At 40.8% G+C, this 25,054-nt stretch overlaps 1 protein-coding gene across 4 annotated transcripts in view; it reads right to left on the bottom strand.

Annotated features, from left to right (window-relative positions):
- cdk14 (cyclin dependent kinase 14) overlaps window positions 1–25,054 on the bottom strand; it is a 173,809-nt gene that overhangs the window by 48,553 nt on the left and 100,202 nt on the right. For all 4 annotated transcript variants that reach the window (XM_008411053.2, XM_008411056.2, XM_008411054.2 and 1 more), the window contains 3 exons: window positions 13,643–13,706; window positions 8,388–8,436; window positions 226–365 (listed from right to left, as the gene is read on the bottom strand). In XM_008411053.2, the coding sequence (XP_008409275.1) occupies window positions 226–365; window positions 8,388–8,436; window positions 13,643–13,706 (253 nt within the window). The remainder of the gene's footprint in view (window positions 1–225; window positions 366–8,387; window positions 8,437–13,642; window positions 13,707–25,054) is intronic.

Here is a 25,054-nt window from a genome sequence, read left to right as displayed (position 1 = left end):
ACATGTAATTTTATATTTCACTGATTATTTGTTTCCAATGATTTTTCTTACTGTACCTCAATAAATGTTGAGATTATGAAACTGACTGTGTTAAAAGCCTGAAGTACCTAAATGAAGCTTTGTCTTCAACTACACTCTTCTACTCTGTGCTTCTTGTGCAATGCAGTGCTTTACAGCTGAAGTGTAACAGTGTGTAAAAGTGGTGAGACATTAGGAGTTACATACTGTCCTGCAGCTCCCAGAGCCGTGGAGGAAGGTTGCTGAAGTATTCATGGTTGAGGGCCGTCTGCGCCGACAGCCGGTTCTTTGGGAAGCACTGAAGGAACCTGGAGGCCAACTCCTCAGCGTTGTCCACGTAGCCCAACCTGACACATAAAACACACCTAATTAGTTCAACTGATCAAAGAAACAAACATCATACAGAGCGCGGCGCTCTGTTCCTCTTCACTCACAGGACTGACATCCTCCAACTCATAGCTGCTGACTGCTGCTCATTACTTTGAAGGTTTACTGACTTGAGAGGAGAAACACACACATGCAAAGGAGAGCGCATGCCACCGACTTTCTCCTGCGAGCTCTCATGATGATTGGGTCACCATAAGATAAAAGTCCTTGCAGCAAGAGCCAGGAAAGAGAAAAGAGTGTGTGAGTGTGTGCTGACAGTAGTGAACTTGTGAACCAGCCGCAGCTTGCAACGCTGAGGGGGAGAGAAAATAAACAGAGGTACAAAGTAATTAGTCATCAGCTGCATTAAATAAACATGATGTTATTCAGTGGTACCGAGAACAACTGTAAAATCCTGAGGGTTCTGTTCCTCCACCTCCCCGCCCTCCACCCTCTCTGACAGCTGCTCCCTTGCCTCCTAACAGGGATCTAAACCGGACTTATCAGCAGAAAAAAGACGTGTGAGGGAATAAATCTCTGCTCTGTAGCGCTCTGCACAGATGCAGAGATAAAGTTAATGAAGTCCATCAGGGCCTCTGCTGGGTTCTTTCCCAAACAACTAAAGAACTTCAGCACAGACTCTTTTTTTTTTAGAGTCATCAGAGTTTAAACTGATGGATTCATAACTACGGATTGCTATTCATGTATTCATGCTGAACCTGTCAACGTTTGTCAACATACAGTTTGTTGGTAAAAGTGGTCACCCACCCCTACGAATCATTGAACGAATCACTTCTACACCCACAGGTGTAGAAAATGCAGCAGCCAGACATGCAGAACGCTTCTAAAAAGAACAGGTAGCACTCAATAGATCAATGAATTCTAGAATGGTGCAATGATAGAAGGTCAGTTGTGACACTTGTAATTTCTTAACTTCTAAATATTGCACGCTCAACTGTTGGTGGTATTGTGAGAAAGTATTGAAGAAATGATTGGAGATGACAGATACTCCACCATGAGGTGGTAGACCCACAGAGCTGGGTCAGCATCAGAACAAAGTCAGCAGAGGTTAAGAATTTTCTTCAGAGTCTATTGTTGCAAACATCCAAACTTCTTATACCGTTTAGATTAGGTCAAGAACTTCATAGAACAGGTTTCTATGGCTGAGCAGATTCATGAAAACCTGAAATCATGAAGTGCAACACAAAACATGAGATGGAGTTGTGTAAAATATGCAGCCAGTGAAGCAGTAGACACATCAGTCTGGATTTGGTCCAGGGGACATTTAGGGGATGACTCCTTCCTGTTCCAACATGACTGCACCAGTCAGAGCTCCATTAAAGCTCCAGAGCAATTAAATTTAGGAGTTTGGTGAGGAAAAAATCTGACTGGTCTGACCAGACTCCGGTCCTCAGACCAATAGAATACCTTTGGGATGAATAAGAGCAGAAACTAAATCCAGGTCTTCCAGTCCCACATCAGTGTCTGACCTCACAAATGCACTTCTGGAATACTGGTCAGGTATTTCCATAAACACTCTAAATGCTTCCTGCTTGGCTTTTTGATGGTCAATGAATAAATATTTTAGCTTTGTGTATAGTATGTACACCTGTATACACATGCAACACCTTCCACACTATTTACACTCCTTTAAAAGATGTGAGAAGGTGGGGATGGTGTAGGGATGTCTTTCTGCAGAAGAAGCTCAGTGAGTATTCTGAATAGCGAGCATAACTTAGATACGGAGTGGTTCTTGATGACATCCTGTCTACTCTAGAGAGGGACCCGAGGTGACGATTCATCATGACAAATGATGGATAGCTCTAATATTCAGCAGAGATCTGAAGCACACAGCCAAGTGGCTTCAGGACCAGTCTGTGAACTAGTTGGTCCAGCCAAATCCCAGAGTTAAATCCAACTCAACATCTTCAGTAAGATCTAAAACTAGTTACAATCACAGCTCTACCAACCTGACCCTGAAAACGTGTGAGCCAAGCTTGGTGAGATGAGGTTGGGATTGGTTAAAGCTGCTTACACAAAGTACACAAGTACACAAACACTGGGAATATTGGTGTACATAAAATTTTCTTGTTTTTATCTTTTTTGTTTTGCAGTTAAAATCCATCCAATACTTAGCTTTTTTGGGGAGAAATTTCGGGGGTAATCGTAAAGCGGCAGAGACAAGTTTTACTTTCATGTTTCTCTGCAGCCAGAGAGATTTCATTCAGATATGAACCAGTGTGAAATCACCTGGCTTCCTTTCTGCTCTTATTTCTATCCACACCAAATGATTAGGGAAAGTTTGATAACATCCCGTTCAGTCTCATCCAGGTGATGAGGCATTGTCAGTGTGGTGAACCCTGCCTTCTTCACTGGAGTGTTACTTCTCTGAGTTTTCCATCAGAATAACCACAGAAACAAAACAAAACTCAAACACCCCCACCTCTACTGTTCCCTCACTGCTGCTTCTGTGCTTCTGATTTTTTGTTATGTGAAGAGCTTCCAAAGTGAGGTAGCCTTAACAATGCCTGTGCTGTTTAAAGACAAATGTGCAATCAAGAATAGCAGGTCAATACATGCAACTGTTCTGTGTACAGCAAATGATACATGGCTTAGGGTGCCTGTTGACATTCTACACAATGGGAGGGACCTGTGTGCTCAGTGTTGGTGGTACAAGAGGGAAAGTGTAGCAAAACCTCACACTGAGGAAGGGTGAAGGCCAAAAACAGCAAGAACAAGCAGGGTGTGACCGGCCTGTGGACACAGACCCAAGTGATCTGGTGTGAAACATGGAGGACACAGAAAGTCAATATCAATGACATTGGCTACGGACACACAGCAGACCTTGTTGCTAAATTCAGATTTTTTTTGCTGGAATCCAATTTTGTTTACATGATTGTTCAAACTACTGATAGATTTGACAACAATCAGACTTCAGTGAGAGCAGTTTCCATCCCCAGAGTGACCTGCATGCACAGAAGAACAACGACGTTACCCAGCAGCACTGTGTTTATGGGAGAAACAAAGGATGGCGCAGACTATGGATCGACTTTAAGAGTTTACTCAGCAATGGGATCCGACAGTATTGTCTCTAATTCATAACAATATGATGGAAACTAATAAAAAGAAAGTATGAATAATAAAAATGCTGTTTTGTGAAGCCTCTGTAGAGAAGTGTGTTTGGATGCTGTAGTCACAGTCAAGAGTGGTGGGATTGTGATGTGTTTCAGTGTCACACACTTCTATCCATCCATCCACTTTCTAACACCCTTGTCCTTAGTGGGGTGATGAGGTGCTGGTGCTTATCTCCAGCTAACATTCTGGGCAAGAGGCGGGGTCACCCTGGACAGGTCGCCAGTCTGTCGCAGGGCAACAAAGAGACAGACAGGGCAAACAACCATGCACACACACACACTGACACCTAGGGAGAATTTAGAGTCATGTTTTTGAACTGTGGGAGGAAGCTGCAGTACCCAGAGAGAACCCACGCATGCACAAGAAGAACATGCAAACTCCATGTAGAAAGACCCTGGGTCAGGAATCGAACCCAGAACCTTCTTGCTGCAAGGCAACAGTTCTACCAACTGCGCCACTGTGCAGCCCTGCTTCTATCATTATTTCATAATCATAATTTGTTTACATCCAGATTTACCAACAAGCTAATACGTGTTTTTTTGTGAGTCTGGCTTCTGCTGGTGCAGAATTATGACTGACGCACGTCTCATGTCAGTCACGTAAAAGCTGAATAAAAGGCGACATGACTAAAGTACTATTATTGGGCTGCTCAACTGAGAGCCATAGCTCTATGGTTAGCAAAAGGATCATGAGACAATATGGGTAGATATGGAGCAAAGACACTGCCCAAAACTGTCCCTAGATACACTGCCCTTTACAACAAACATGGTTCAAAGAAATCTCAAAATTAAAAACTACTGGGTTAAGGAAACAATTAATATTTGTTCAAGAATAAAAAAGAAATACAATTTTCCTGAATCTATATTAAAAATGGAAAAATTTGCTAAGATTCCAGATTTTATTCCAGCTTCTGTGGATGCAGGGTTTGAGAGATGGACAAAAGGAGGACTGGTATTTATAGCACAGCTCTTTAAAGGGTCAACAATGAAATCTTTTGAACAAATTTGAAGGAAATTTAATCTACAAAAAACTGATTTTTATAGATTTCTGCAACTTAGACATTATCTCCAGAATCATAGTGATTGGCAGAAAATTTCAGCAGATCTGACCAAGAATGAAGAAATTCTATTATCAATAGCAAAAGGTGAATCAAAAAAGACCTGATCTCAAAGCTATACAGTACTATACTATACTATACTATACTATACTATACTATACTATACTATACTATACTATACTATATATGTATACTATACAGTATACATATTGCAGGCTCAAAGCCTGCAATATGAATCCAATGTTAACAATAAGGAAAATAAGGAGAAATTGGAATTGGAGGCTAATATAATAATAGCAGATGAGGATTGGGAAGAAACATTTAGCACCGGACACAAATTATCTAACAGCCCGACATGGAAGGAGTTTGATTGGAAAGTTAAGATGTGTTTCTTTAACTCTCCAATCATCACATCTAAATACGGTAAAACATCCCAGCTTTGTTGAAGAAATTGTGGAAAGGTGGGGGATTTTACTCACATATTTTGGGATTGTCCGAAGGTGGTCGAGTTTTGGAAAAAATGTCCAAACGGATATAAAATGTATTTTGGGCATTCAATTAGATCTGGATATATCTGATTATATTTTAGAAATAATACCCTCAGACATAATCGACAAAACAATCAATACTTGATCAGAGTTCTGCTTCTGATTGCGAAAAAGTGTATAACGTATGCTTGGTTAAGGCCACAACCTCCTTACACAGACCTTACACAGTGGTGAGATAGGATTAAAAAAGTTTATATAATGGAAAAAACAACATCAAAACTACAACTTAAGATGGAGACCTTTGAAACAAGATGGAGACCTATAACTAAATTCATACCGTAACCTTGACATCTCTATTTATCTTTTTTTTGTCTTTTTCGTGTACTTTTTGAATTAATTTTGTATTATCTTTATTATGTACCTTTATTACTTGAGCTTGTATTTTCAGTATCTCTACTGTGTGTATATGTTGATATAAAACAGTTATGGAAAATAAAAAGTAAAAAAAAAAAAAAAAAGGAACATGACCATTCAGACTGCAGGTGCAGGACAACGAGGGATGCAGTTCAGTACCACGTACAGACGCAGTTCAGTACCACGTACAGAAGATATTTTCATTATGACTTTTTAATTCTGACCATTTAATTTTTGAGTTTGGTTCAGCCCTGAATCTCATTCTGCATCACCACATATAACCATTTTAATACAGCAATAAAAGGAAAAGGATCAAGTTGTGCCACTGTTGTGGAGACAAAGGCTAAGCTCACCAGTGAATCTGACCCAAATCTGATTTTTTTTTGCCCATATGTGACCTATATCCAGCTTTTTCATGGCCTTCTGAATAGTCCAAAGAATATAATTTGTGCCACTTGGTTTCATGAGATAGAACTCAGAAAATATTAGCTCTGATCAATCATTCCAACAGCTTCTGAGGTGATTGGTGTAGGAAAACATTTTAAACCCTGTGTGCTTTTGTTTTGAACCCAGTTGACATTCAACCTATAGGAACAGATTTAAAGCCACATAAAGTTCTGCTATTTTTCAGTAATGGATTCACTGTAAATTTACAAGAGACCAAAGAATAATAAACAACTTTACATGTATGGACATTATGAAGCAGCTTTTGAGTTAACGGAAAGGACAGCAACCTTTATGGTCAAACTAAAATGTGCTGTGAGAAATGTCTGACTGTACGCTGCATAGGAAAAACAAAGATAAACGCCATGAACCCTGCAAGACCGGCTGCACAAATGTTATGGGCATTTTCACAACTGGAGGAAGAAAGTAGCTGGAGAAATGGCTGACGGGAGAGAAACACGAGGGGTAAGACGGGGGGAGCCAGCGCTCAGGGCAGAGACAAAATGATTGTATATATGTTCATATCAAATTCAGCGTTTCCTGGCTGAAGATGAAAGGCAGCAGAGAGGAAATAATTATCATTAACATTCCGCTTTGCTTTCTTTGTTCATATTTTGATTTCCTCTTGGACGGGAGCCGGACTGGGGAGTGGAGCTGAAAACAAAACGCCAAAACTCACTTTCCTTACAATCCAAGAGTTTTACTTCACTGCCTCTGGGAAGCAATGGTTTCTCAATAACAGAGTCCAGACCCTCTGGATGAAGCAAAGTGTAGAATATGGGTCTGTTTTTTACCAGGTAATTAAACCCTAGAAGAGGTTGTACTTTCCTCATATCACTACTGTAGTGTCTGGGAATGTCTGTCAGACAATCTTTATCTTTGACTATCTAACCTCTCCAGGTTTTATGAGCTTTTTTTTCCTGTCAATATTTTATCAGATAGCCACTTCTCTGGTAGCACTCAAACTGGAAACAAATAAAGTTAATGTACAGATCTGTTAGTTACATGTAGCAGTCACCAGCTGCATTTCTATTACAAATGTGCACAAATCGATATTCTAATGTCAAAAATACCCACAACTGCAGTGTTTCCATCAAATAACAAATAAGTGTTAAATCACCTGTGAATAGGTTTGATCAAACAAGTCATTACAGATCATGGCAGCAGTGGATGTAAACAGTTACGTGGAACATATTCAGAATTCAGCCAAGGCTCATCATCAGCCAATCAGAGGAGACGTCGGCATCTTGGAATCAATAAAAAAAATTACTTGAGATTCATGACACAAATGACCTCTTTAATTATCCAGAATCCCAGGAGGCACCATGTCGGATCAGCCCTGTGTGATGAGGCCGTTAGCTTAGTGGGGATGTCCCTTTACTGTAGCAGTTCCATGGTGTGATCCCAGCTGATCAGACTGCTGCAGTTTTACATAAATCAGTTTCCCTGTGGAACACAGACACACTCCTCCTCTGCCCTCTGTGGTTTTGTGCTCCAGATGTTCGCCTGGAGGCAGACAGCAGCAGCCCAGACGGTGCCACTGTGCCCTTTTCCTGCCATATGGGCCTGCTGTCCCACAGCAGAAACTCTAGCTGTGGTTCAATTACAAATGTGCACAAATCTTAGTCAATATTCTGCTGATGCCGAAAAAACAAACACAAAAGAACAACAATTGTGTTTTTTCCATTAGATAGGAAATTCAATTAAAATCACACCTGAATAAGTTTGTTCACTTGATAAGTCATTAAAAATCACGGCAACGGCCAATTAACATCCAGCTGTTGGTCATGTGACTCAAATGATGCAAAAAAGTGTTTCCAAAAAAAAAAAAAATCCATCTATTTCAATATGGCTGATAAACCACCTCATCCTACCGCAAAAATGTATTATCAAGAAACGTGATTTTTTTTTAAAATTAAAACATTTCCATTAAGCAAATTTATTTTTGTAATTTCAATCTGTGCAATTTTATGGTTAATAGAAACGTAGCTTTTGATGTAAAGACTGCGAGAAGGAAGGATGGAGGCTCCATTAGTGCCACTGATGTACAGTGGAAACCAGAAGTTTACATACACCAAACAAAAAACAAACATGCTTATACCTTTTCTCTTCTATGTCTAAAGTTAAATCAGACCAAACTTCTCTTATTTTAGGTCAGTTAGAATTACCCAAATTATTTCTGTTTGATAAATTCCGCAATAATGGGAGAAAGAAATGAATACATCTGAGATTTATTTATGAATTTATATATCTTCTTTTTTTCCCTGTTTCGTCTGATTCAACTGTACTTCAGTAACACTAATGGAGCCTCCATCCTTCCTGAACTAACAATGCATTTCCTACACTCTCTCTCTGTCAAACACACACACACACGCGCACACGCACACACACACACACACACACACCTACACACCCCCCCACACACACACACACGCACAGAACAGGTAATTTAAGTTAAGACTTACTTATTCCACGCTTGTCGAAGTTTCTTGGCGCTGTACACTGTAAAGCGTTCTGTAATGAAAACAAGAAAAATCACCTGCTGTTAATATCTGAGCAGAATAATTTGTCTCAGGGGCTACAGATCTCAAACAGTAACACATCACGTCCAGATCTAAAGGAATTCAAGAACAGATGAGGAACAAAGTCATCGACTTGTAGCCGTTTCAGTCTGGAAACGGCTACAGAGCTGTTCCTACGGCTGTAGGACTCCAGAGAACCATTGAGAACTGGTATTGAGTGGACAATGGGTGGAACAGTGGAGAACCTTCCCAGAAATGTTTGATCCACTAAAACTATTCCAGGAGTTCATCAACAACTCCTGCAGGAAGTTACAGCAGAACCCAAAACAGCATCACCGTCTCAGTTCAGGTCAAAGTTCACGATTCAATGATAGCAAAAAGATACTTTATTCACATATAAGTACAATCTTCATACAAGTGACAAAATGATAAGTTTCTGCAGCCACATCCAGATGGAAGAAAACACAAGTTTAAATAAGAATGCTGAAGTGATGCAGTGTTTAGGTAGCAAGAAAATCCAGATGTCCTGGACAATATCTGGACTGATAAAATGCTATGAAAACCCAGGCAGGACACTTTATGCAGTTTCCTGGAAGAACAATTTTAATTTCAGGGTTATTCTGCATATAAATCTGCCAAACTGAAGAGTGTCTGATATCAGTTCAGATATGTTTTTAAATAATACCATCTGAGCTATGTGCTTCAGCTACGAGGCCAGACCACATGAAATTGTCATATTTTTGCAGAGTTTGGTTAGGCAGCCTCTTGATTTTTCCACAGCTATGTTTGCTATGCTGGGAGACTGGGAGGCTCAGCCCTGCTCTCTCAAGCTCAGCCAAAGCTGCCATGTGCACTCACAGTCTGCCTGCCAGCTGACCAGCCACCACACAGCCTTCGCCAACCACCCAGCAAGCCAGTCGCACACCGACGCCCTAATCCTCCTCACCAAATACCCGACCAGGGTCCAGCATCAGGACCTGCCAGTGCTGAGAGTCCACCCTCCCAGCTCCCATCAGGGTGCCGGCCGAATAGAACCCAACACCATCGTTGTTTTCTGACTGCCCAAATGCAGCCTGCTTATGTAACAATCCCCATGTGGATTAAAGAAAAGGCCTGTTCATAACCAAAATGGTACACTATGATAGTGAGTAAAGAAATGCCCTTTAAAGAACCACACAAATGTGTCAGGATCAGGCAGAAATAACTCCTCCAATCAGAAGTGAGGTCTAAATTGTGGCTGCAGTGGATTCTGGGATCAAAAGAAAAGTAGGGAGTATTAATGAGCAGACACAGGAGTAATGATGAATAATGTGATGAATCATGAGCTGAATGTGTGTGTTTCTGTTCACTGACTGGCGGCTCAGAGGAGCTTAGAAGTCCAAAGTGTTGCAAAGCTGCCATCTGCTGGTGATTACTGTCTCTGCAACGACTCAGGAGGTAAAAGAAGTCATATCAACATAGTAGAGCTTTAGTTGTTTCAACTACATGACCAACATAAGGATAAACTGGTCAAATTAAATAATAAAGCCTTCTGGATCCCCTGCTCCATGTAATACCAACAGAACCATCTTGCTTTGTTTCTTTCGCCCAATATTGCGGTCGGGTTCTTATCGTTCACATACAACTGCTGGCTGCATACAATCTGTTCAACAGTTTGCTATCACAGAAATAATACATTGCAAGTTTATGTTTTTGTGTAAAACATTATTACAATTGTACTCACTTGTTTCTCACTTTTTAAGTAACTGGTTCGCCATCAAACAATTCCTATGCAGGAACCGGTTTCATCTGCTTCAGAAAGCAATTCTTTTACTTACTCCACATTTCTGAAGCATTTAAAGTCAGCTAGACTTTTGTAGGAAAGCAGATGCATAAAGTAAAACTCAAGCTGTACTGCTCTTCTCAAACAGTTCTAACTTTACTTCAGACAGATGTAGCAAGACATTTGTGCAGCATTTTTCTCTGTTAAAGCCAGTTCTCCAGTGAAATGTTGGGATGGTAATACAGTCAAATTCATTATTCGTATTAGTTTCAAAATAATCCCAGATGGTTGTGTTTTTCCCTACACTGTAATTATCATAGGCTTCCTGGAACTGCCAGCATGCTGGTGTTATCATGTCGAGGTATTAATCACACTCTGTGGCTTTCCAAACACCAACATGTGGTTGTGTTTCAGCAGAACATCTCGGATAGAATCTCATTCTGCCTATATCTGCTGAAGGCAAAGTCACACAGAGCTTGAGGCAGTGCCAGGCTGAGCACAGTGTATCAATGTATGGTGACATGAGACATTTGCTTCATTTATACAGTGCCAGGTCCAACTTCAATTCGCAGTCAAGTTTATTCCATTGCTCAGATCTGTAAAACGTTTTCAACCTGAGGAATCCCAACAAAGTGTGGGTTTGAGGGTACAGAACAGATCAGGCTGGTCAAGAAGAACTTTCTATGTTAAATAAGTAACAACATAATGTTACAATAAAAAGAAGTAGAAGGTCCTTTACTGGCTTCAGCTCCAACAGAAACACATCAGTATTATCACATGTATAGCTGGTGGCAGCAAAGCTCTTCCAGTGGAAAAGTCTAAAGAGAAACAGGTTAAGCACATAGAGTGTCATCATGAATGCGTCATGAATGATTGGAAAGTAGTAGGAGAAAGTAGTAAAGTGGGTAAAAGTGGTCTGTTTGTCTTCCAGCAGGATAACCAAAATCTTGCCAAACAGAAAAAAAGTTTTTTTCTCACTTTTATTCATTATTCAATTACTGTGACTCTTGCTCAGCATAAATATTGCCTCATACCTGCTGACTTTAGCTGGTTTGAGTTCTGGGGTGGAACATTTTGTTATTAGGGTAAAATATTATGACTTTGTTAATCTGATGTTCATGTCATAATAATCGTCAATGACATTTTTCATAACAATCTCATCTTTTCATTATAGGAAAATATGCACTATTTTATATCAATCATACATAAACTTTTATTTCATCTCCACAGTTCAGTCACAGTTCTGATGGGTTTTTGCAGCAGTGTTTTCCACAGTAGGCCTGCTGAACGGCCCCCTCTGTGTTTTTCTTGTGAACAGATTAAAATTATCGGATTACAATTTTTTTCATTTGTTTTCTCATCTTCCCTCCAACTTTCTGAGGATTAACAGGGAACCAATGAATGAGAAATACGAGGTTTGACTGACGGTAGTTTTGAATGTCGAACACACCTGTGGTCCACCTACCTGCTTCCAAGCCAACACTGTCACCATAGAGACAGGACATGATATCACATTAGCATGGGCTGTGTGTGCATGTTGGTCTATAATTGGCCACTGGAGATTGGAGTCTGGGTCACAGTGTACCTTAGGGATGGCTGCTTGCCCGCCACCCTCACCTCTTTTTATCTGTTCCTGTCTGCCTCCCCTCTCCTGGATCAGCTGACACTAATCTGCAATCGGCCCATAAAAAGCCCTAATGAGCTCCCAGAAGGCATGGCTACCAGCTGGAAGAGCTGGCCTGCTGCAGCAGCTGCTGCTGCTGCTACAATAAAGGAGAACAGTCAGTGTCACATGGTGTTCTCTCATCCCCTTCTTTATTTTCAACACCTGCTTCATCCATGCGGGGTGGTGTAAGAGCTGCTCCCCATCTCCACCAATCATTTGGGTGGATAGATTGTCAGTCCATCACTGGGTCGGCTTCTTTCTTAAGGAATGGCAGCATTCAGGGTAATTCAAAGTGTTTCACAGGAAGAACAAAGGAGCAGAGATAAAACATAAAACAGCTCGAGGCATAATTGCATAAAGGAAAGAAACGCTAAGATTTTATGTCTCTTTCAAATTTTAGCAAATAAAAAAAGGAGGACACATGAAGGCATTCTGTATTAATCTTTGGTCTTGGTGGGTTAGCTGCAGAAAACAGTCCAGATGATGTTTTCAACCTGATTTAAAGAAGTCATCAGTTTCTGCACATGTCAAGTTTTCAAGCAGCAAAAACACTAAATGGTTCTTTATCTCAGCAGGTAGAGGTGTGACGAGCAGTGGTACATGGTCTGCACCTGACCAGCAGCTAACTTCTTCAGAGTGACAGTGCAGTGATGGTGGACTGGAACGTTAACTCAGCAGGTCTTCATGCTTATTGTTATTTTGTTATTTTTTTTCAAATCATTCAAATCAGCAATCAGACTTCTGTGAACGGTTTAACCTGAGATGTTACAGAAGAAAAGTCGGTCGCTATGATTAACCAATTACCAAACTGGTTGACTATTATTTCAATAATTGCTTCTTCATGATCATACTGATTGTTTTAGCCCTAGACTAACACACACTAGCCTCAAATAGCCAGAAAGAAAGTTTATTTATCCATCTATCTATTTATTTATTTAATTTAAATAATAAATAAATAATAATTATTATAATAAATTATTTATTTATTTAATTGTCATTTATTTGTCCTTCAAAGTGTGCCACTTTCATTCCTGACTCCAATGTTCTTTAAACTGATATATATTTTTTTACTTTTTTAATGTCTGGATCTAGTCTGTCTTTGGGTTTCCAGAATAAGATGGTGAGCTGAGCTTAAGAGGTGCCAGGCTGTAGATTACCCCCAAAGAGGCCAGACAGAGTAAAACAGTGTGGCAGCGCCCTCATTCATTGGTCCTTAACCTTTATATATTGATGGCCCAGCTTCCTGGAGGTGATCCTAGAAATGATCAAGAGGTCTTTAGTAAGTTTGACCACTTCCATAAAATATGTGCAGCTCTGCAGAGTGTTTACATGTTGCCAGGGATGAATGACCTCATCAAAGGCTGGTTTTCTAAAACCAGGGAAAGTTTACAGGATCAGTCCCAAACTACTTAGAATCCAGTGGAGAACATTCCAGACATTTTTGCAACTCCTCTCTAAATAGTCTAAATATTCTAGAGTCTAAGTGAGGTCATCTGTCAGACAGATGAAGATCGGCTTACGTTGAATCTTCAATGTCATCAACGTTGAGCGATAAAGGCCTGCTTCACTGCTCATCTGGATTAGATTCACTTTCTGTCTGGTTTCATCTAAAATGGTGGATTGTATTTTGCTGTTAAGTTTCTAAGTTTTTTAAATAAAGGATTATTATATAAAGGATATAAACCGGACTGAGTTTAAGAACGACGGCTCCAGTTCACAGCCATGACCCATAACAGCTCCAGCACAGCTTCAAGAGAAGAAATGTCCCACCTGCTTTAAAGTGAGGCAGGGAGTTAACGCCAGGCCATGTTTCCTCAGACGGAGTTCCAAGAACCTGACAGAGACATGAACAGAGAAGAAGTCAGCAGAAGAAAATAAAACATCTTCATCAATAAATACTTTCAAAGTGGTTTATATCCCTGAACTTGTTCTGTTTTGTGATAAACTGCAGTAAAGTTATGCATAGTGTGGCTGGGAAGGAAAATAATTATTGGTTTATACCGTTCTAACGTATCTCTGCCTGTGTGTTCACAGACTCAGGTCTTGGATTTAACTATCCATTCAAAAACTGAAAATCAGAAGTAAATGTTTTGTGACTTCTAAAGCCAGCTTGTTGCACTGGATTTCATTTAGGAGTGACAGAATAAAGGAAGCTAAATACAAAGGAAAGACACACTTTTCAGATTTTCATTTGAATTGAAAATTAAAATCCGTCAATCGTTTTCAGTCTTATTCACAATTACAAACTATTTTGTGTTGGTGAGCCATAAATTTCAGTTAAGCACATTAAGCTTTGTGACAGCATGTGAAAAAAAAGCTCAAACAGCAAGAGAATTCTTATATTATGAAGAGTAAACGTATGAACATATCTTTGCTTGTGAACTACAGTATGTATAACAGTTTTCATAAATCTCAGAGTGAAATTCTGATAATATGTCATGTACAACAGACACAAAATGAGTTTTCTATCACGAAATGTATATGGATGTTAATTCATCTAATTTTAACAATAGTAATCAATGATAAGATTTAAAAAAAGTTTTGTGTTGTTCGTAGAATAGTCCTGATTGTTGCAACTTTTATAGGCGACTCAGGCTGAGTTCTCACGCACACAGGCTGAGTTTATGATGAGAAAGCACAGAGCAGCGGACATGCCTTAGACATGATCCATCACAGCTTTGCGGCATAATAGCTTCCAGATTGCCTGCATGTCTCAGATCAGCAGCACACTCCGCACAGCAGAGATTTAAGCAGCGTACTAAGAACACGACCTATGCAGAGATTGGATGCGAGTGTGTTTGTGGGAGCCATCTGTTTCAGGCGAGTGTGTAGAAACAGCTAAGAGTCAAAAAGAGGAGAAAAACCAAAAGAGGCAGTATGAGGTTTTCTCTATGCACAGCAAACATGGCTCTCCTTAGAGTCTGGCCTGACTGGACTCATTTTCTTTTATTATAGATTGACGAGTCAAAAAACATTTTCTCCTAAAGGACACAAAAAAGGCAATGATTTGATGCAACCTAGACGGTTGGTGCAATAATAACAATCACCCACCAGAGGGCAGTGTGAGCTCACAAAACAAGCTTCATATCACCAACTTCCTAAAATAATAGCCCAAGTCGTTTTTGTTCAAAAGTGATTCAGACAAAAACAATGGTGTAAGTAATTTTTGGCCAAAATAACTTACACCATTGTTTTAGGAAGGTGACAATATGATAGGAGAAGAATACAACTTTTAAAAAAGGGTTTTTTTGTTTGTCCGGAACAAGAACATCCATCCATTTTCTATACACTCTTGTCCCTAGTGGGGTCAGGAGGGTTGCTAGTGGCTCTCCAGCTAACGTTCCGGGCGAGAGGCCAGTCTGTCGCAGGGCAACACAGAGACAGACAGGACAAACAACCATGCACACACACCTAGGGACAATTTAGAGAAACCAATTGACCTGACAGTCATGTTTTTGGACTGTGGGAGGAAACCAGAGTACCCTGAGAGAACCCACACATGCACAGGGAGAACATGCAGAAAGACCCCGGGCCGGGAATCAAACCCATGACCTTCTTGCTGCAAGGCAACAGTGCTACCAACTGTGCCACTGTGCAGTCCAAACAAGAACATGCTCTGGTGAAAACATGTACAGAGCCAGTTTAGATGATTTCAGTAATCAATTTATACAGTTTGTATTTGTTTAACTTTTCTGTTGTTTGTATGGGTAGATTTTCTGAAACAGACGAAACTGCTAGAGTGAGTTGTGGGTTCAGTGTGGCATGTGAGTGGATCTTTGGTTGACAGAGCTCAGCCTCTTCTGCATTATTGATGCAGCACTTTGGTGACCTTAAAAGTGATGGGAGGGTGGCAGTGGGTGGAGGGCATGGCGGTGAATCTTCAAGGTTTTATAACGATGGAGACGAGGAGCAGCATCAGCAGAACTCAGGAGGAAAACAGACCTAAAGATCAGCCTTTTAACTGGCTCCCTTCCTGCACTCTGAACACTAGCTCAACTGAAACAAACACTGATGAATGTAACTTTATGTAACCCACGAGTATACATTCATAACTAAAGAGAGTATTGAAAGTTACATTTAGAATTCCTATGATATGTTATGACAAACTCCTATGGAAGAGGATTAGGACCATATGAAATATTTGAATATGTCAAAGAATACAAGGTAAAACATAATTATAAATGGGAAAATGATATTTCTTAGCACTATACGCTGGTTCCACTGGTGTTTTGAAAGTGACTTGTGTTTCTGGTTTAGCCAATCCTCAATGTCTGCATCCTCGAAGGAAAGAAAATGTCAATGTTTCTCCAGGCCAGTGAGCTCCAGGCCAAGCACAGGCAGGATAAAGGATATGATGAAAGCCAACGATCAGGGAGCCGGGAGGAATGTACACATCCAGGAACATGAGCCAGCGTCGGGACGGGGCATGTCGAGATGGAGATGGCTTGTTTTACTGAGGAATTCATGTGAGGTCACAGGGCATGACCCTGAGCTCTACACACACATTCTGCTGCACACATATCAGCCCTCCACTTCCATCACACACCCAGGATAGGTTATAGACCACCCAGCCAGGCGTATCTGACCTTCACTCTGGGACCCCCAATTATATTTCTGTTGGCAGAGAGGGAATGAAGAGGTTGGAGCGCTGCGGCTGGCGACTGCGCTGAAAACAGGTCAGAAGGACAGCTGACACACTGACAGGAGGTGTGTGAGTGTGTGGACTGAATCTGGGTCATGGACTGTGTCCTGCCTCCAGTTTTACTACCACAGGATTCATTTCCCATAAGACAGAATCAAAAATCATTCTTTATCAGAATGCTTGGGAAGGTTTGAAATCCATCAAACTGTATTCCCAACAGCAGGAGACATGGCTCCACACTCACATCCTCAGCATCCATTACAAGGCTGGTTGAATATGTAATGGTAATAAACAATATGTTTATTTAACAGCCATGTTAACCACAGGAAATACATTGTTTGCCTTTATTATTCCTGTAGAACATGTGGGTTTGTTTGGTGATTTAATCATGGATGTTGGAGAATCACCGTTTCTGACTCAGATGTGACTTTCTTTAAATCAAATGATCTCTGATAATTTGGTTTGCTCATGAACATTCAAGTTGGCAGATAGAAGCTTCATGATGATGCCCTGTGGAATCAATTTGATCAGAAAATTCAGTTTATACATTTACATAAATCAGTTGTTGATTTGGTTAATCTAGAATTACTTATAAAATATTGTAAGATCAAAGCTTGTACTACTTGGATAACATGGAGATCTACATTTCAAAGGAGATATTTTTTATTTTATAAAAATTATTGATAATTTGTTAATTATTTCCTCAGATTAGTGACTTGTGTTTGTTTAGGTTAATATCCTGGTAACAGAAGCCTTCATTTTTTTTTAAGTTCACTTCTTACTGTTTCTGCCAAACAGAAAAGCTTTTAAAACAATTATATACATCTCTAAATTAGTAATTCTTACGGAGGAGATTATGATTGACCTGTTTAAGACCCAAAAATAAAAGCTTAGCACTTGGACTCGACTTGGTCCCACCCGTACCACAAACATTGCTCTGACCTCTTCCACATCCATAACCACTGGCTCAGGAACAGCTTCCCTTTATTCCATAACAGCTTTTATGCCTCATGCTAACAGAAACTGGACAACATCTCTGCAAACAGACTTCAGTGTTATCTGAACTGTTGTAGTTTATTTTTTAATATCACCAGATCTACTTACACTAAGCAGCAGTTCTGTTTCTGTGGAAACTTAACATTTTCTGGGTTTTTCCAGTTGGAATCGAACCTTCCTCAGATATCAGCTCTGCCGACCCTCTGACCCCGGCCCTGCTGCATCCCGCTCTGCCTCATCCATATTCTCTAACACTATGTCCTATAGCTGACCCCATGTCTCAGCTTCTCTGTTCCAAAACTAATCTCCAACTCTCTTATTGGGGTCACCCCTGGGGGGCCGTGGGTCAAACCAATCAGAACCACAGCCAACTGGATCAGCTGTATCCCACTGTGACTGGGTGGAGTGTGTTCTGTAGACCCTAATGCAGGAGATACAAACACAGTGGCTGACTGTTGGTGAAATGATGCTACACACATACACACACACACACACACACACACACACACACACACACACACACACACGGACGCACACGCACACACACGCGCACACACACCCCCACACGCACACACACACGCATACACACTTCTCTGTGGACAGCTATGGGCGCCATGCAGTGCCTTTATGTGCTGTGATGAAGTCCTTCATGGTTTTTCTGAACTGCATCTTGTAGAAAATATTCTACCTGAAGTATGCTCTCTCTCTCTCGCCAAGAAGCAGCTCAGATATGGTTATGATTTATATTTTTTTCATATTCCTTCGGCACAACAGACTGGAAGAAAGCTGAGCCAATCGATCTATATCCCTACCCTCACTATGGTCATGACACAAGCAGCTGAAATCAGTTTTCTCTGCGCTGTCTGCCTCTCCCTCAGAGAAAGGGTCAGAAGCTCGATCATCTGGAGCGACTCAGAGTAGAGCCACTGCTCCTTCATGACGAGAGAAGCTGATTGAGGTAACTCAGGCCTATGATGCATCCTGGACGCATCCGTGGTCAGGTGTTCTGGACTAGCCTAGTGCAAACCAGACCTCAGCTATTAAGAAACAATTGCTTCCTGGAGCCATGGATCTGATTTGCCATATTGCTATTGTTTGCTGTGTCATAATTAATGCGCCATCAATCAATCAATCAATCAATCAATCAATCAATCAATCAATCAATCAATCAATCAATCAATCAATCAATCAATCAATCAATCAATCAATCAAATTTTATTTGTATAGCACATTTCAGCAGCAAGGCATTTCAAAGTGCTTTACATCAATAAACACAAAAATACAGTTATGCAACATTGAATAAACAATTTAAAAAAAAACAAAAAAAACAGTAATTTTCCCACCAAGTCAAAGTTCTACCCTTCGAATTGGCAGGAAAAAAAAACCTCCAACCCGCTCCCCTTTTCAACAGTGGGTGGGACTCCAACCCGCACCCCTTTTCAACAACGGGGGGGACCCCAACCTGCACCCCTTTTCAACAATGGGGGGGAATCCAACCCGCTCCCCTTTTCAACAGTGGGGGGACTCCAACCCGCTCCCCTTTTAACAGTGGGGGGAATCCAACCCGCTCCCCTTTTCAACAGTGGGGGGACTCCAACACGTTCCCCTCATAAGACATCAAAACCCGGACTCTAACCCTAATTTAGCCATAAGCAACTCTAAACAAGTGGGTTTTAAGTTGAGATTTAAAGGCATCCAGTGTTTCAGCTGTTTTACAGTTTTCTGGAAGTTTGTTCCAGATCTGTGGTGCATAGAAACTGAATGCTGCTTCTCCTTGTCTGGTTCTTGGGATGCAGAGCAGACCAGAACCAGAAGATCTGAGGGGTCTAGACGGTTGGTACAGCAATAACAGATCTTTAATGTATTGTGGTGCTAAACCATTCAGTGATTTATAAACTAACATCAGTATTTTGAAGTCTATTCTTTGAGCTACAGGGAGCCAGTGTAGGGACTTCAAAACTGGTGTTATGTCTCTATCTTCCTGGTTTTAGTCAGAACAGCAGCAGCAGCGTTCTGGATCAGCTGCAGCTGTTTTATTGATTTATTAGTCAGACCTGTGAAGACGCTGTTGCAKTAATCAATGCGGCTAAAGATAAATGCATGGATGAGTTTCTCTAGATCGTGCTGAGACATCAGTCCTCTAAYCCTGGAGATGTTCTTCAGGTGATAGAAGACCGACTTTGTGACTGTCTTAATGTGGTTCTGAAGGTTCAGGTCAGAGTCCATCACTGCTCCCAGGTTTCGGGGCTGATCACTGGTTTTTAACTGTAATAACTGAAGTTGTGCATTGATTGTGGTTCGTTCCTTTTTAGGCCCAAAGATAATAACTTCAGTTTTATTTCTGTTCAGCTGGAGAAAGTTTTGGCACATCCACACATTGATCTGTTCTAAGCATTGGATGGGTTCAGAGTCACCTGGTGACATCGTGATGTAGAGCTGTGTATCATCCGCATAATTGTGGTAGCTAATCTTATGTCCTGTTATAACCTTCGCCAGTGGGAGCATATAAATATTGAAAAGAAGGGGTCCTAGGATTGAACCTTGGGGTACCCCACATGTGACCTGGGACCTCTCTGATGAGAAGTTTCTGATTGAAACAAAGAAGTCTCTGTTCTTTAAGTAGGATTCAAATCAGTTGAGCACTGGACCGGAGAGTCCGACCCAACTCTCCAGTCAATTCAGTAAAATGTTGTGGTCAACAGTGTCGAAAGCTGCACTGAGGTCCAACAGAACCAGCACTGTGGTTCTCCCACAGTCTGTAACAGTCCGGTTAGCTGCTATGAAGCTAACCGGAAATTAAGTGCGCTTTGAACAACCATCGGCCACTGTGAAGAGAGACATGCTGAGCCAAATTACATGTTTGCCAGGAAAAACATGTCTTAGACATTGTCCTTACTTCAATTTTAATTTCTCAATATTTAGAAGGTCGCCAACACAAACTGAAAGGCCTTTGCTAACACTGCCAAGCTACAACAGGCAGACTACAATTCTAAATCTAATTCCTCAGTGTCACAAATACAACAGTTTGGTCTGAGCACTGTTTCCAGCCAAGCTGTTTACTGTGGGACACCGAGTACACAGCTATAAAAATGTACCTTTGTGCAGACATATCCAAGGTACATCCACTTTGAGATCGCATTAAGTCCGCCTTGAGTACAAGTGGACATCTGCAGGATGAAAGTGTGTGTGTTTGGCCACAACATATTTGCCAGCAGTCTTAAAGATTCTTCTTGGTCTGATTTTAACTGCTCAATATTAGGAAGTGTGGCCAACACGGACTGAATGACTTCCTTCACTTCTCCACTGCCATTACTAAAACTACAGGCAGACTGCAATTCTAAAACAGAGGAAAATCTACATCAGTTGTTCACAACTAATCTTTCTGTTCACTGATTGGCCCGGTTGAAACTGCCCTGGAGTAATCCTAGTCAGTACTAGAAAGTCCCAATGGAGCAGTGAAGGGAGATGAGAATTGAATGGAATAGTTGGAAGGCAATGGCCAGAATACCTCAAACTTTACGAGTCACATGTTCCCAGATACTCTCCCTCCAGGCTGACGGAGCCTGATACCCCAAAACACCTGCAGAGGACAGCAGCTCATAAGGATGAATTCAAACACAAATCAGTTTTAAAGCCTCACTTTCACAAGGCACTTTACAAATGTTATGGAGAATTGATATTTTAACATCTCATACTGTAGTTACTGAGGCTACAGGTTATATCTGCTTCAGTCCAATAAAATATAATGTTTTCTTTTATGGATCTTTAATGATCAAAACCATAGCAGCACATATAATGATTTTAACCCTTATGTATTGTGAATGAAGCTGGAGCTATTGGAATGCAGAGGCAGTGTTTACACATTAATCATAACACAGAAATAATAATAAAACAACTAAAGCGTTTTATAAATAACTTGAAAACAACTTAATTGCAGTAATGCCTCACTCTTATTAATTACCTTAAGTGGAATATTATGATCACACACAGTCAAAATCTCACAGTAAATCGATGTTATGGACAAACGTGAGCTGTTCACGGCTGTCAGCTCTCATACTTCACCAGAATCTGCTTCATCTAATACAAGGAGGCATGTTATTGTGTTCGCAGCACAAACACACACACTCCAACACCAACCACACACACTTCTCAACTTGACAGGTTATTTCCTGCAGATAGACCTGTCCATATTCATGTATACCTTCCACTGGGTGGAATCTTTAGTGTGCTGACAGCTGGTTAACCGACTCCAATCAGCCTGGCCTCATGCACCTATGCTTTAATTCACACAGACATGCGTGCGTGTGTGAGTGTGTGTGTGAGAGGTAGAGGTATGGAGGGACACAAAGCCTTGATAACATCCATCCAAACACAGATTCTGGCATAAAGTGCGTGACTGCAGCTATTCCATTACATGTACATGCTGTAGGGCAGACACAGACAATGGGAATAAATAAAAGCATGCCTATATGTCACTCTTAATATGACGCACACATGTGGTCATGTATGAATACTGATCAGCTCAGAAAATGGCTCCGACTCAGCGCTGTCAAGGTGAGGGACCCTGCAGAGATTTGGGATTACAGTGAAATAAGCATTTCTAAGGGAATACAGAAGCTATTTCTTCCTTTGTGTATCAGACTAAAGGAACCCTTTCAGGATTTATTAATGGTCATTAAAAAGGTTTAATTGCTGTATGCAGCACTGGCTGTTAGTGTAAATTCAGTTGACACTTTTATTTCTCCAAGATCCCATTAAAAAGCTGAAAAACAAAAATCAGCACATCTAAAATTCAGATGTCAAGCTAAAACTGCCAGACAGAGTTAACTAACCTGCAGTAACAGGAAGGAAGTGTAATGTTGCTGTAATTAACACATACAGAGAGCCGAAGAGAGAGAGAGAGAGAGAGAGAGAGAGAGAGAGAGAGAGAGAGAGAGAGAGAGAGAGAGAGAGAGGGAGGAAAATAACTTTATCTGTAGGATCAGGACAAGAGTACAGACTCAGCAACAATAATAGCAAAAATATTAATTAATACTTTACAGCAATAATCTCTCTACTGGCTACCAGAATTACAGTGACTTGCAAAGGTACTCACACACCTTCAGCTTATATTACAGGCACAAACCTTACCTCACTTTATTGCAAAGGTCATGTTCCAACACAAAGAAGCACTGTGGCATTTTCCTTCAGTTGGTGATTATGCTGCTTTAGCTGATCGGTCACATGAAGTTTGATGACATTTCACTTTTATGCACTTTTCAGTATTTAAAGGATCTATTCTTGCATGCTACTTCAAGTGTGTTTAGAAAAAGCATGGATACAATTCTAAAAGTACCCAAGAGTCTCTAGTTGAGTTTCCATCAATGTTTTTTATAGCCATTTTGAAGTTTCACATTAGAAAAGGTTCATCTAAATGGCAAGATTCAAAATACGGTAACTTCCTCTTTTTTTAACACACTAAGTTCCCATTTTCTTTTTTATAAGTTAGCTGAAAATTTGCATGACAGCTGGATGGAAGCATAGCTTATGCCATGAAACGCCTGCAGTGATAACTCACAAACACAAAGGTGAAGGCCAATTTAGTTTGAGGAAAACGCAAACACCACAGAACTATGACACAGATGAAACTTTAAATTGCTCCATGTCCCTCATGGCCCATGAGACCCCTGCACTGAGCAGAGGCAAACACAACATCCCAAACCACTGAAGGTTTCAGCCACCTTTAACATTCCACCTTCCTGTCCTGGGCATCCGGAGCAATGTGCCGACTCGGCTCCTGGCAGCATGCCTCTTAAACTCTGATTGAAACTGACCTTTCCTTCCCTCTTATCAAACAACGTGGCCTTTCCAATGCCTCCAACTCCGCATAATTCACTGATGGTGCCCTTCACATGGGTCTCTGACCTGCCTGACAGCCTGGCAGTCGACACGCTGGGCTGCAGAGAGCAGCGGGAAGGATGGATGGAAATGCCAACATTAGGACAACTGTGATGGCTAAGCAGCTTTTTCAGGGTCAGAGACCTCAGCTTCATCTTCAGCTGAACACTTAAAGCAGAGGTGGAGATTTAGAAGAGAAGCAAAAGTAGAGGCTGTCAAGTCAGAGGAATATAATGGTATGATGTACATTAGGACAGAATGGTAGAAGAAAGCAGCAGCAATATTAAAGAGCTTTGCATTGATGTTTATTGGTTTTAGAAATACTCTTTAGCTCTAACATAGTCATATGATAGATTTTAAAGACAAATTACAAGAACAAAACATTTTGCTCATTTCATATTTGGATTTCTGGATTTTCATAAAACTGAGCAACAGTTAATAGTCAGCCCACTGTTGCCAAATTAGAGACTGTTGGTATATGTAGCAACTTTTCAGAGGAAAAAAAACTCAGTATTTCCCCAAATTGGAATCAGCAGGTCTGACATTTTGATGATTGGCTGTCAGCCAGAAAACTGCAGTAATTCATATTGTCAACAATGACATAGAATCAACAAATGTTTTTAAATCTAAATTTAATAACAAATCCCACTTCAAGCAGTCTTCTTTTTTGGAGTTACTGGCACTCGAGGTATCAGTAACATCTTCTATTTTCCATTTTACTATTTTTTGTTGTTGTTGGAAACTAAATACTTTATGTTACACCACTTTCCACAAATATCAACTTCCCATATGGGAAAATTGATCCATTCTTATATTTTTATTAGTAGTATCATAGATACTGTAAGAAGTGTTACATGGCCTTTAAAAACAACGGTCAGGTAACAATTTGGCTCTAATCAAGTCCTATTTAGCTGGGCTGAGGGGAAAAATGGCTCTTTAGATTGTGAAGGTTGCAGAGCCCTGGGCTAGCCTGTAGGGGTCCCTGACGTCCCTGCCTGGGGCCCCTGAGGCCTCAGGGAGCCTTGCTGCTCTTGTTGAGAAATATGGCTTCACAATGATACCCACAGTACTGTAATCAGGGCCTAGAGATGCTCCATCCTCCATGAAGTGGAAGCAGATGTGTTGGAGCCAGCTGACTGCTGTCTATTCACTGAAGGACTCTCCTTAACTTCAGCCTCCACTCTGCCAGATTCAAGATCCTTACGTTCTGTGAATCAACAGACCGTTAGATTGTAAATGAGCCTCTACTCATTTACAATCAGCATGTTGAACATTGGCTGACTTACATGGTTCACCATTTTTTCCATCGTTACAGCGTGGGGTTCCAGCTAGCCTTGGATGCCACCCAACAGTCACGCCTGCCAGCTGGCCCTGATCCCTGACCCCTGGCCACCAACACCCAGCTTTGTCTGTGGTCTTTTGTTGCCCACTGGCTTCTACTGACCAATGTCAGGAAGCTTTACATAAAAGGTACTAAAAACAGTTTTGGCAACTCATCAAAGAGATGTGTCTGTAAGATCAAGTAAGTTTGGTGACTAATTGTCAGCTCTTGAGACAAGTTAGCATCAAAAGTCTAAATCCATAGAGCAGACCCAGAGAGATCTATGTTATCCTGGGATTAGGAAAAATACTTCAGTTCAAAAACAGTGAGGAGAAAAAATATTTTC

This window comes from Poecilia reticulata, linkage group LG6 (genome assembly GCF_000633615.1).
Source record: "Poecilia reticulata strain Guanapo linkage group LG6, Guppy_female_1.0+MT, whole genome shotgun sequence".
NCBI classification, from domain to species: Eukaryota; Metazoa; Chordata; class Actinopteri; order Cyprinodontiformes; family Poeciliidae; genus Poecilia; species Poecilia reticulata.
Note: the sequence above shows the minus strand (reverse complement) of the source record. Positions and strands in the feature narration are given on the sequence as shown.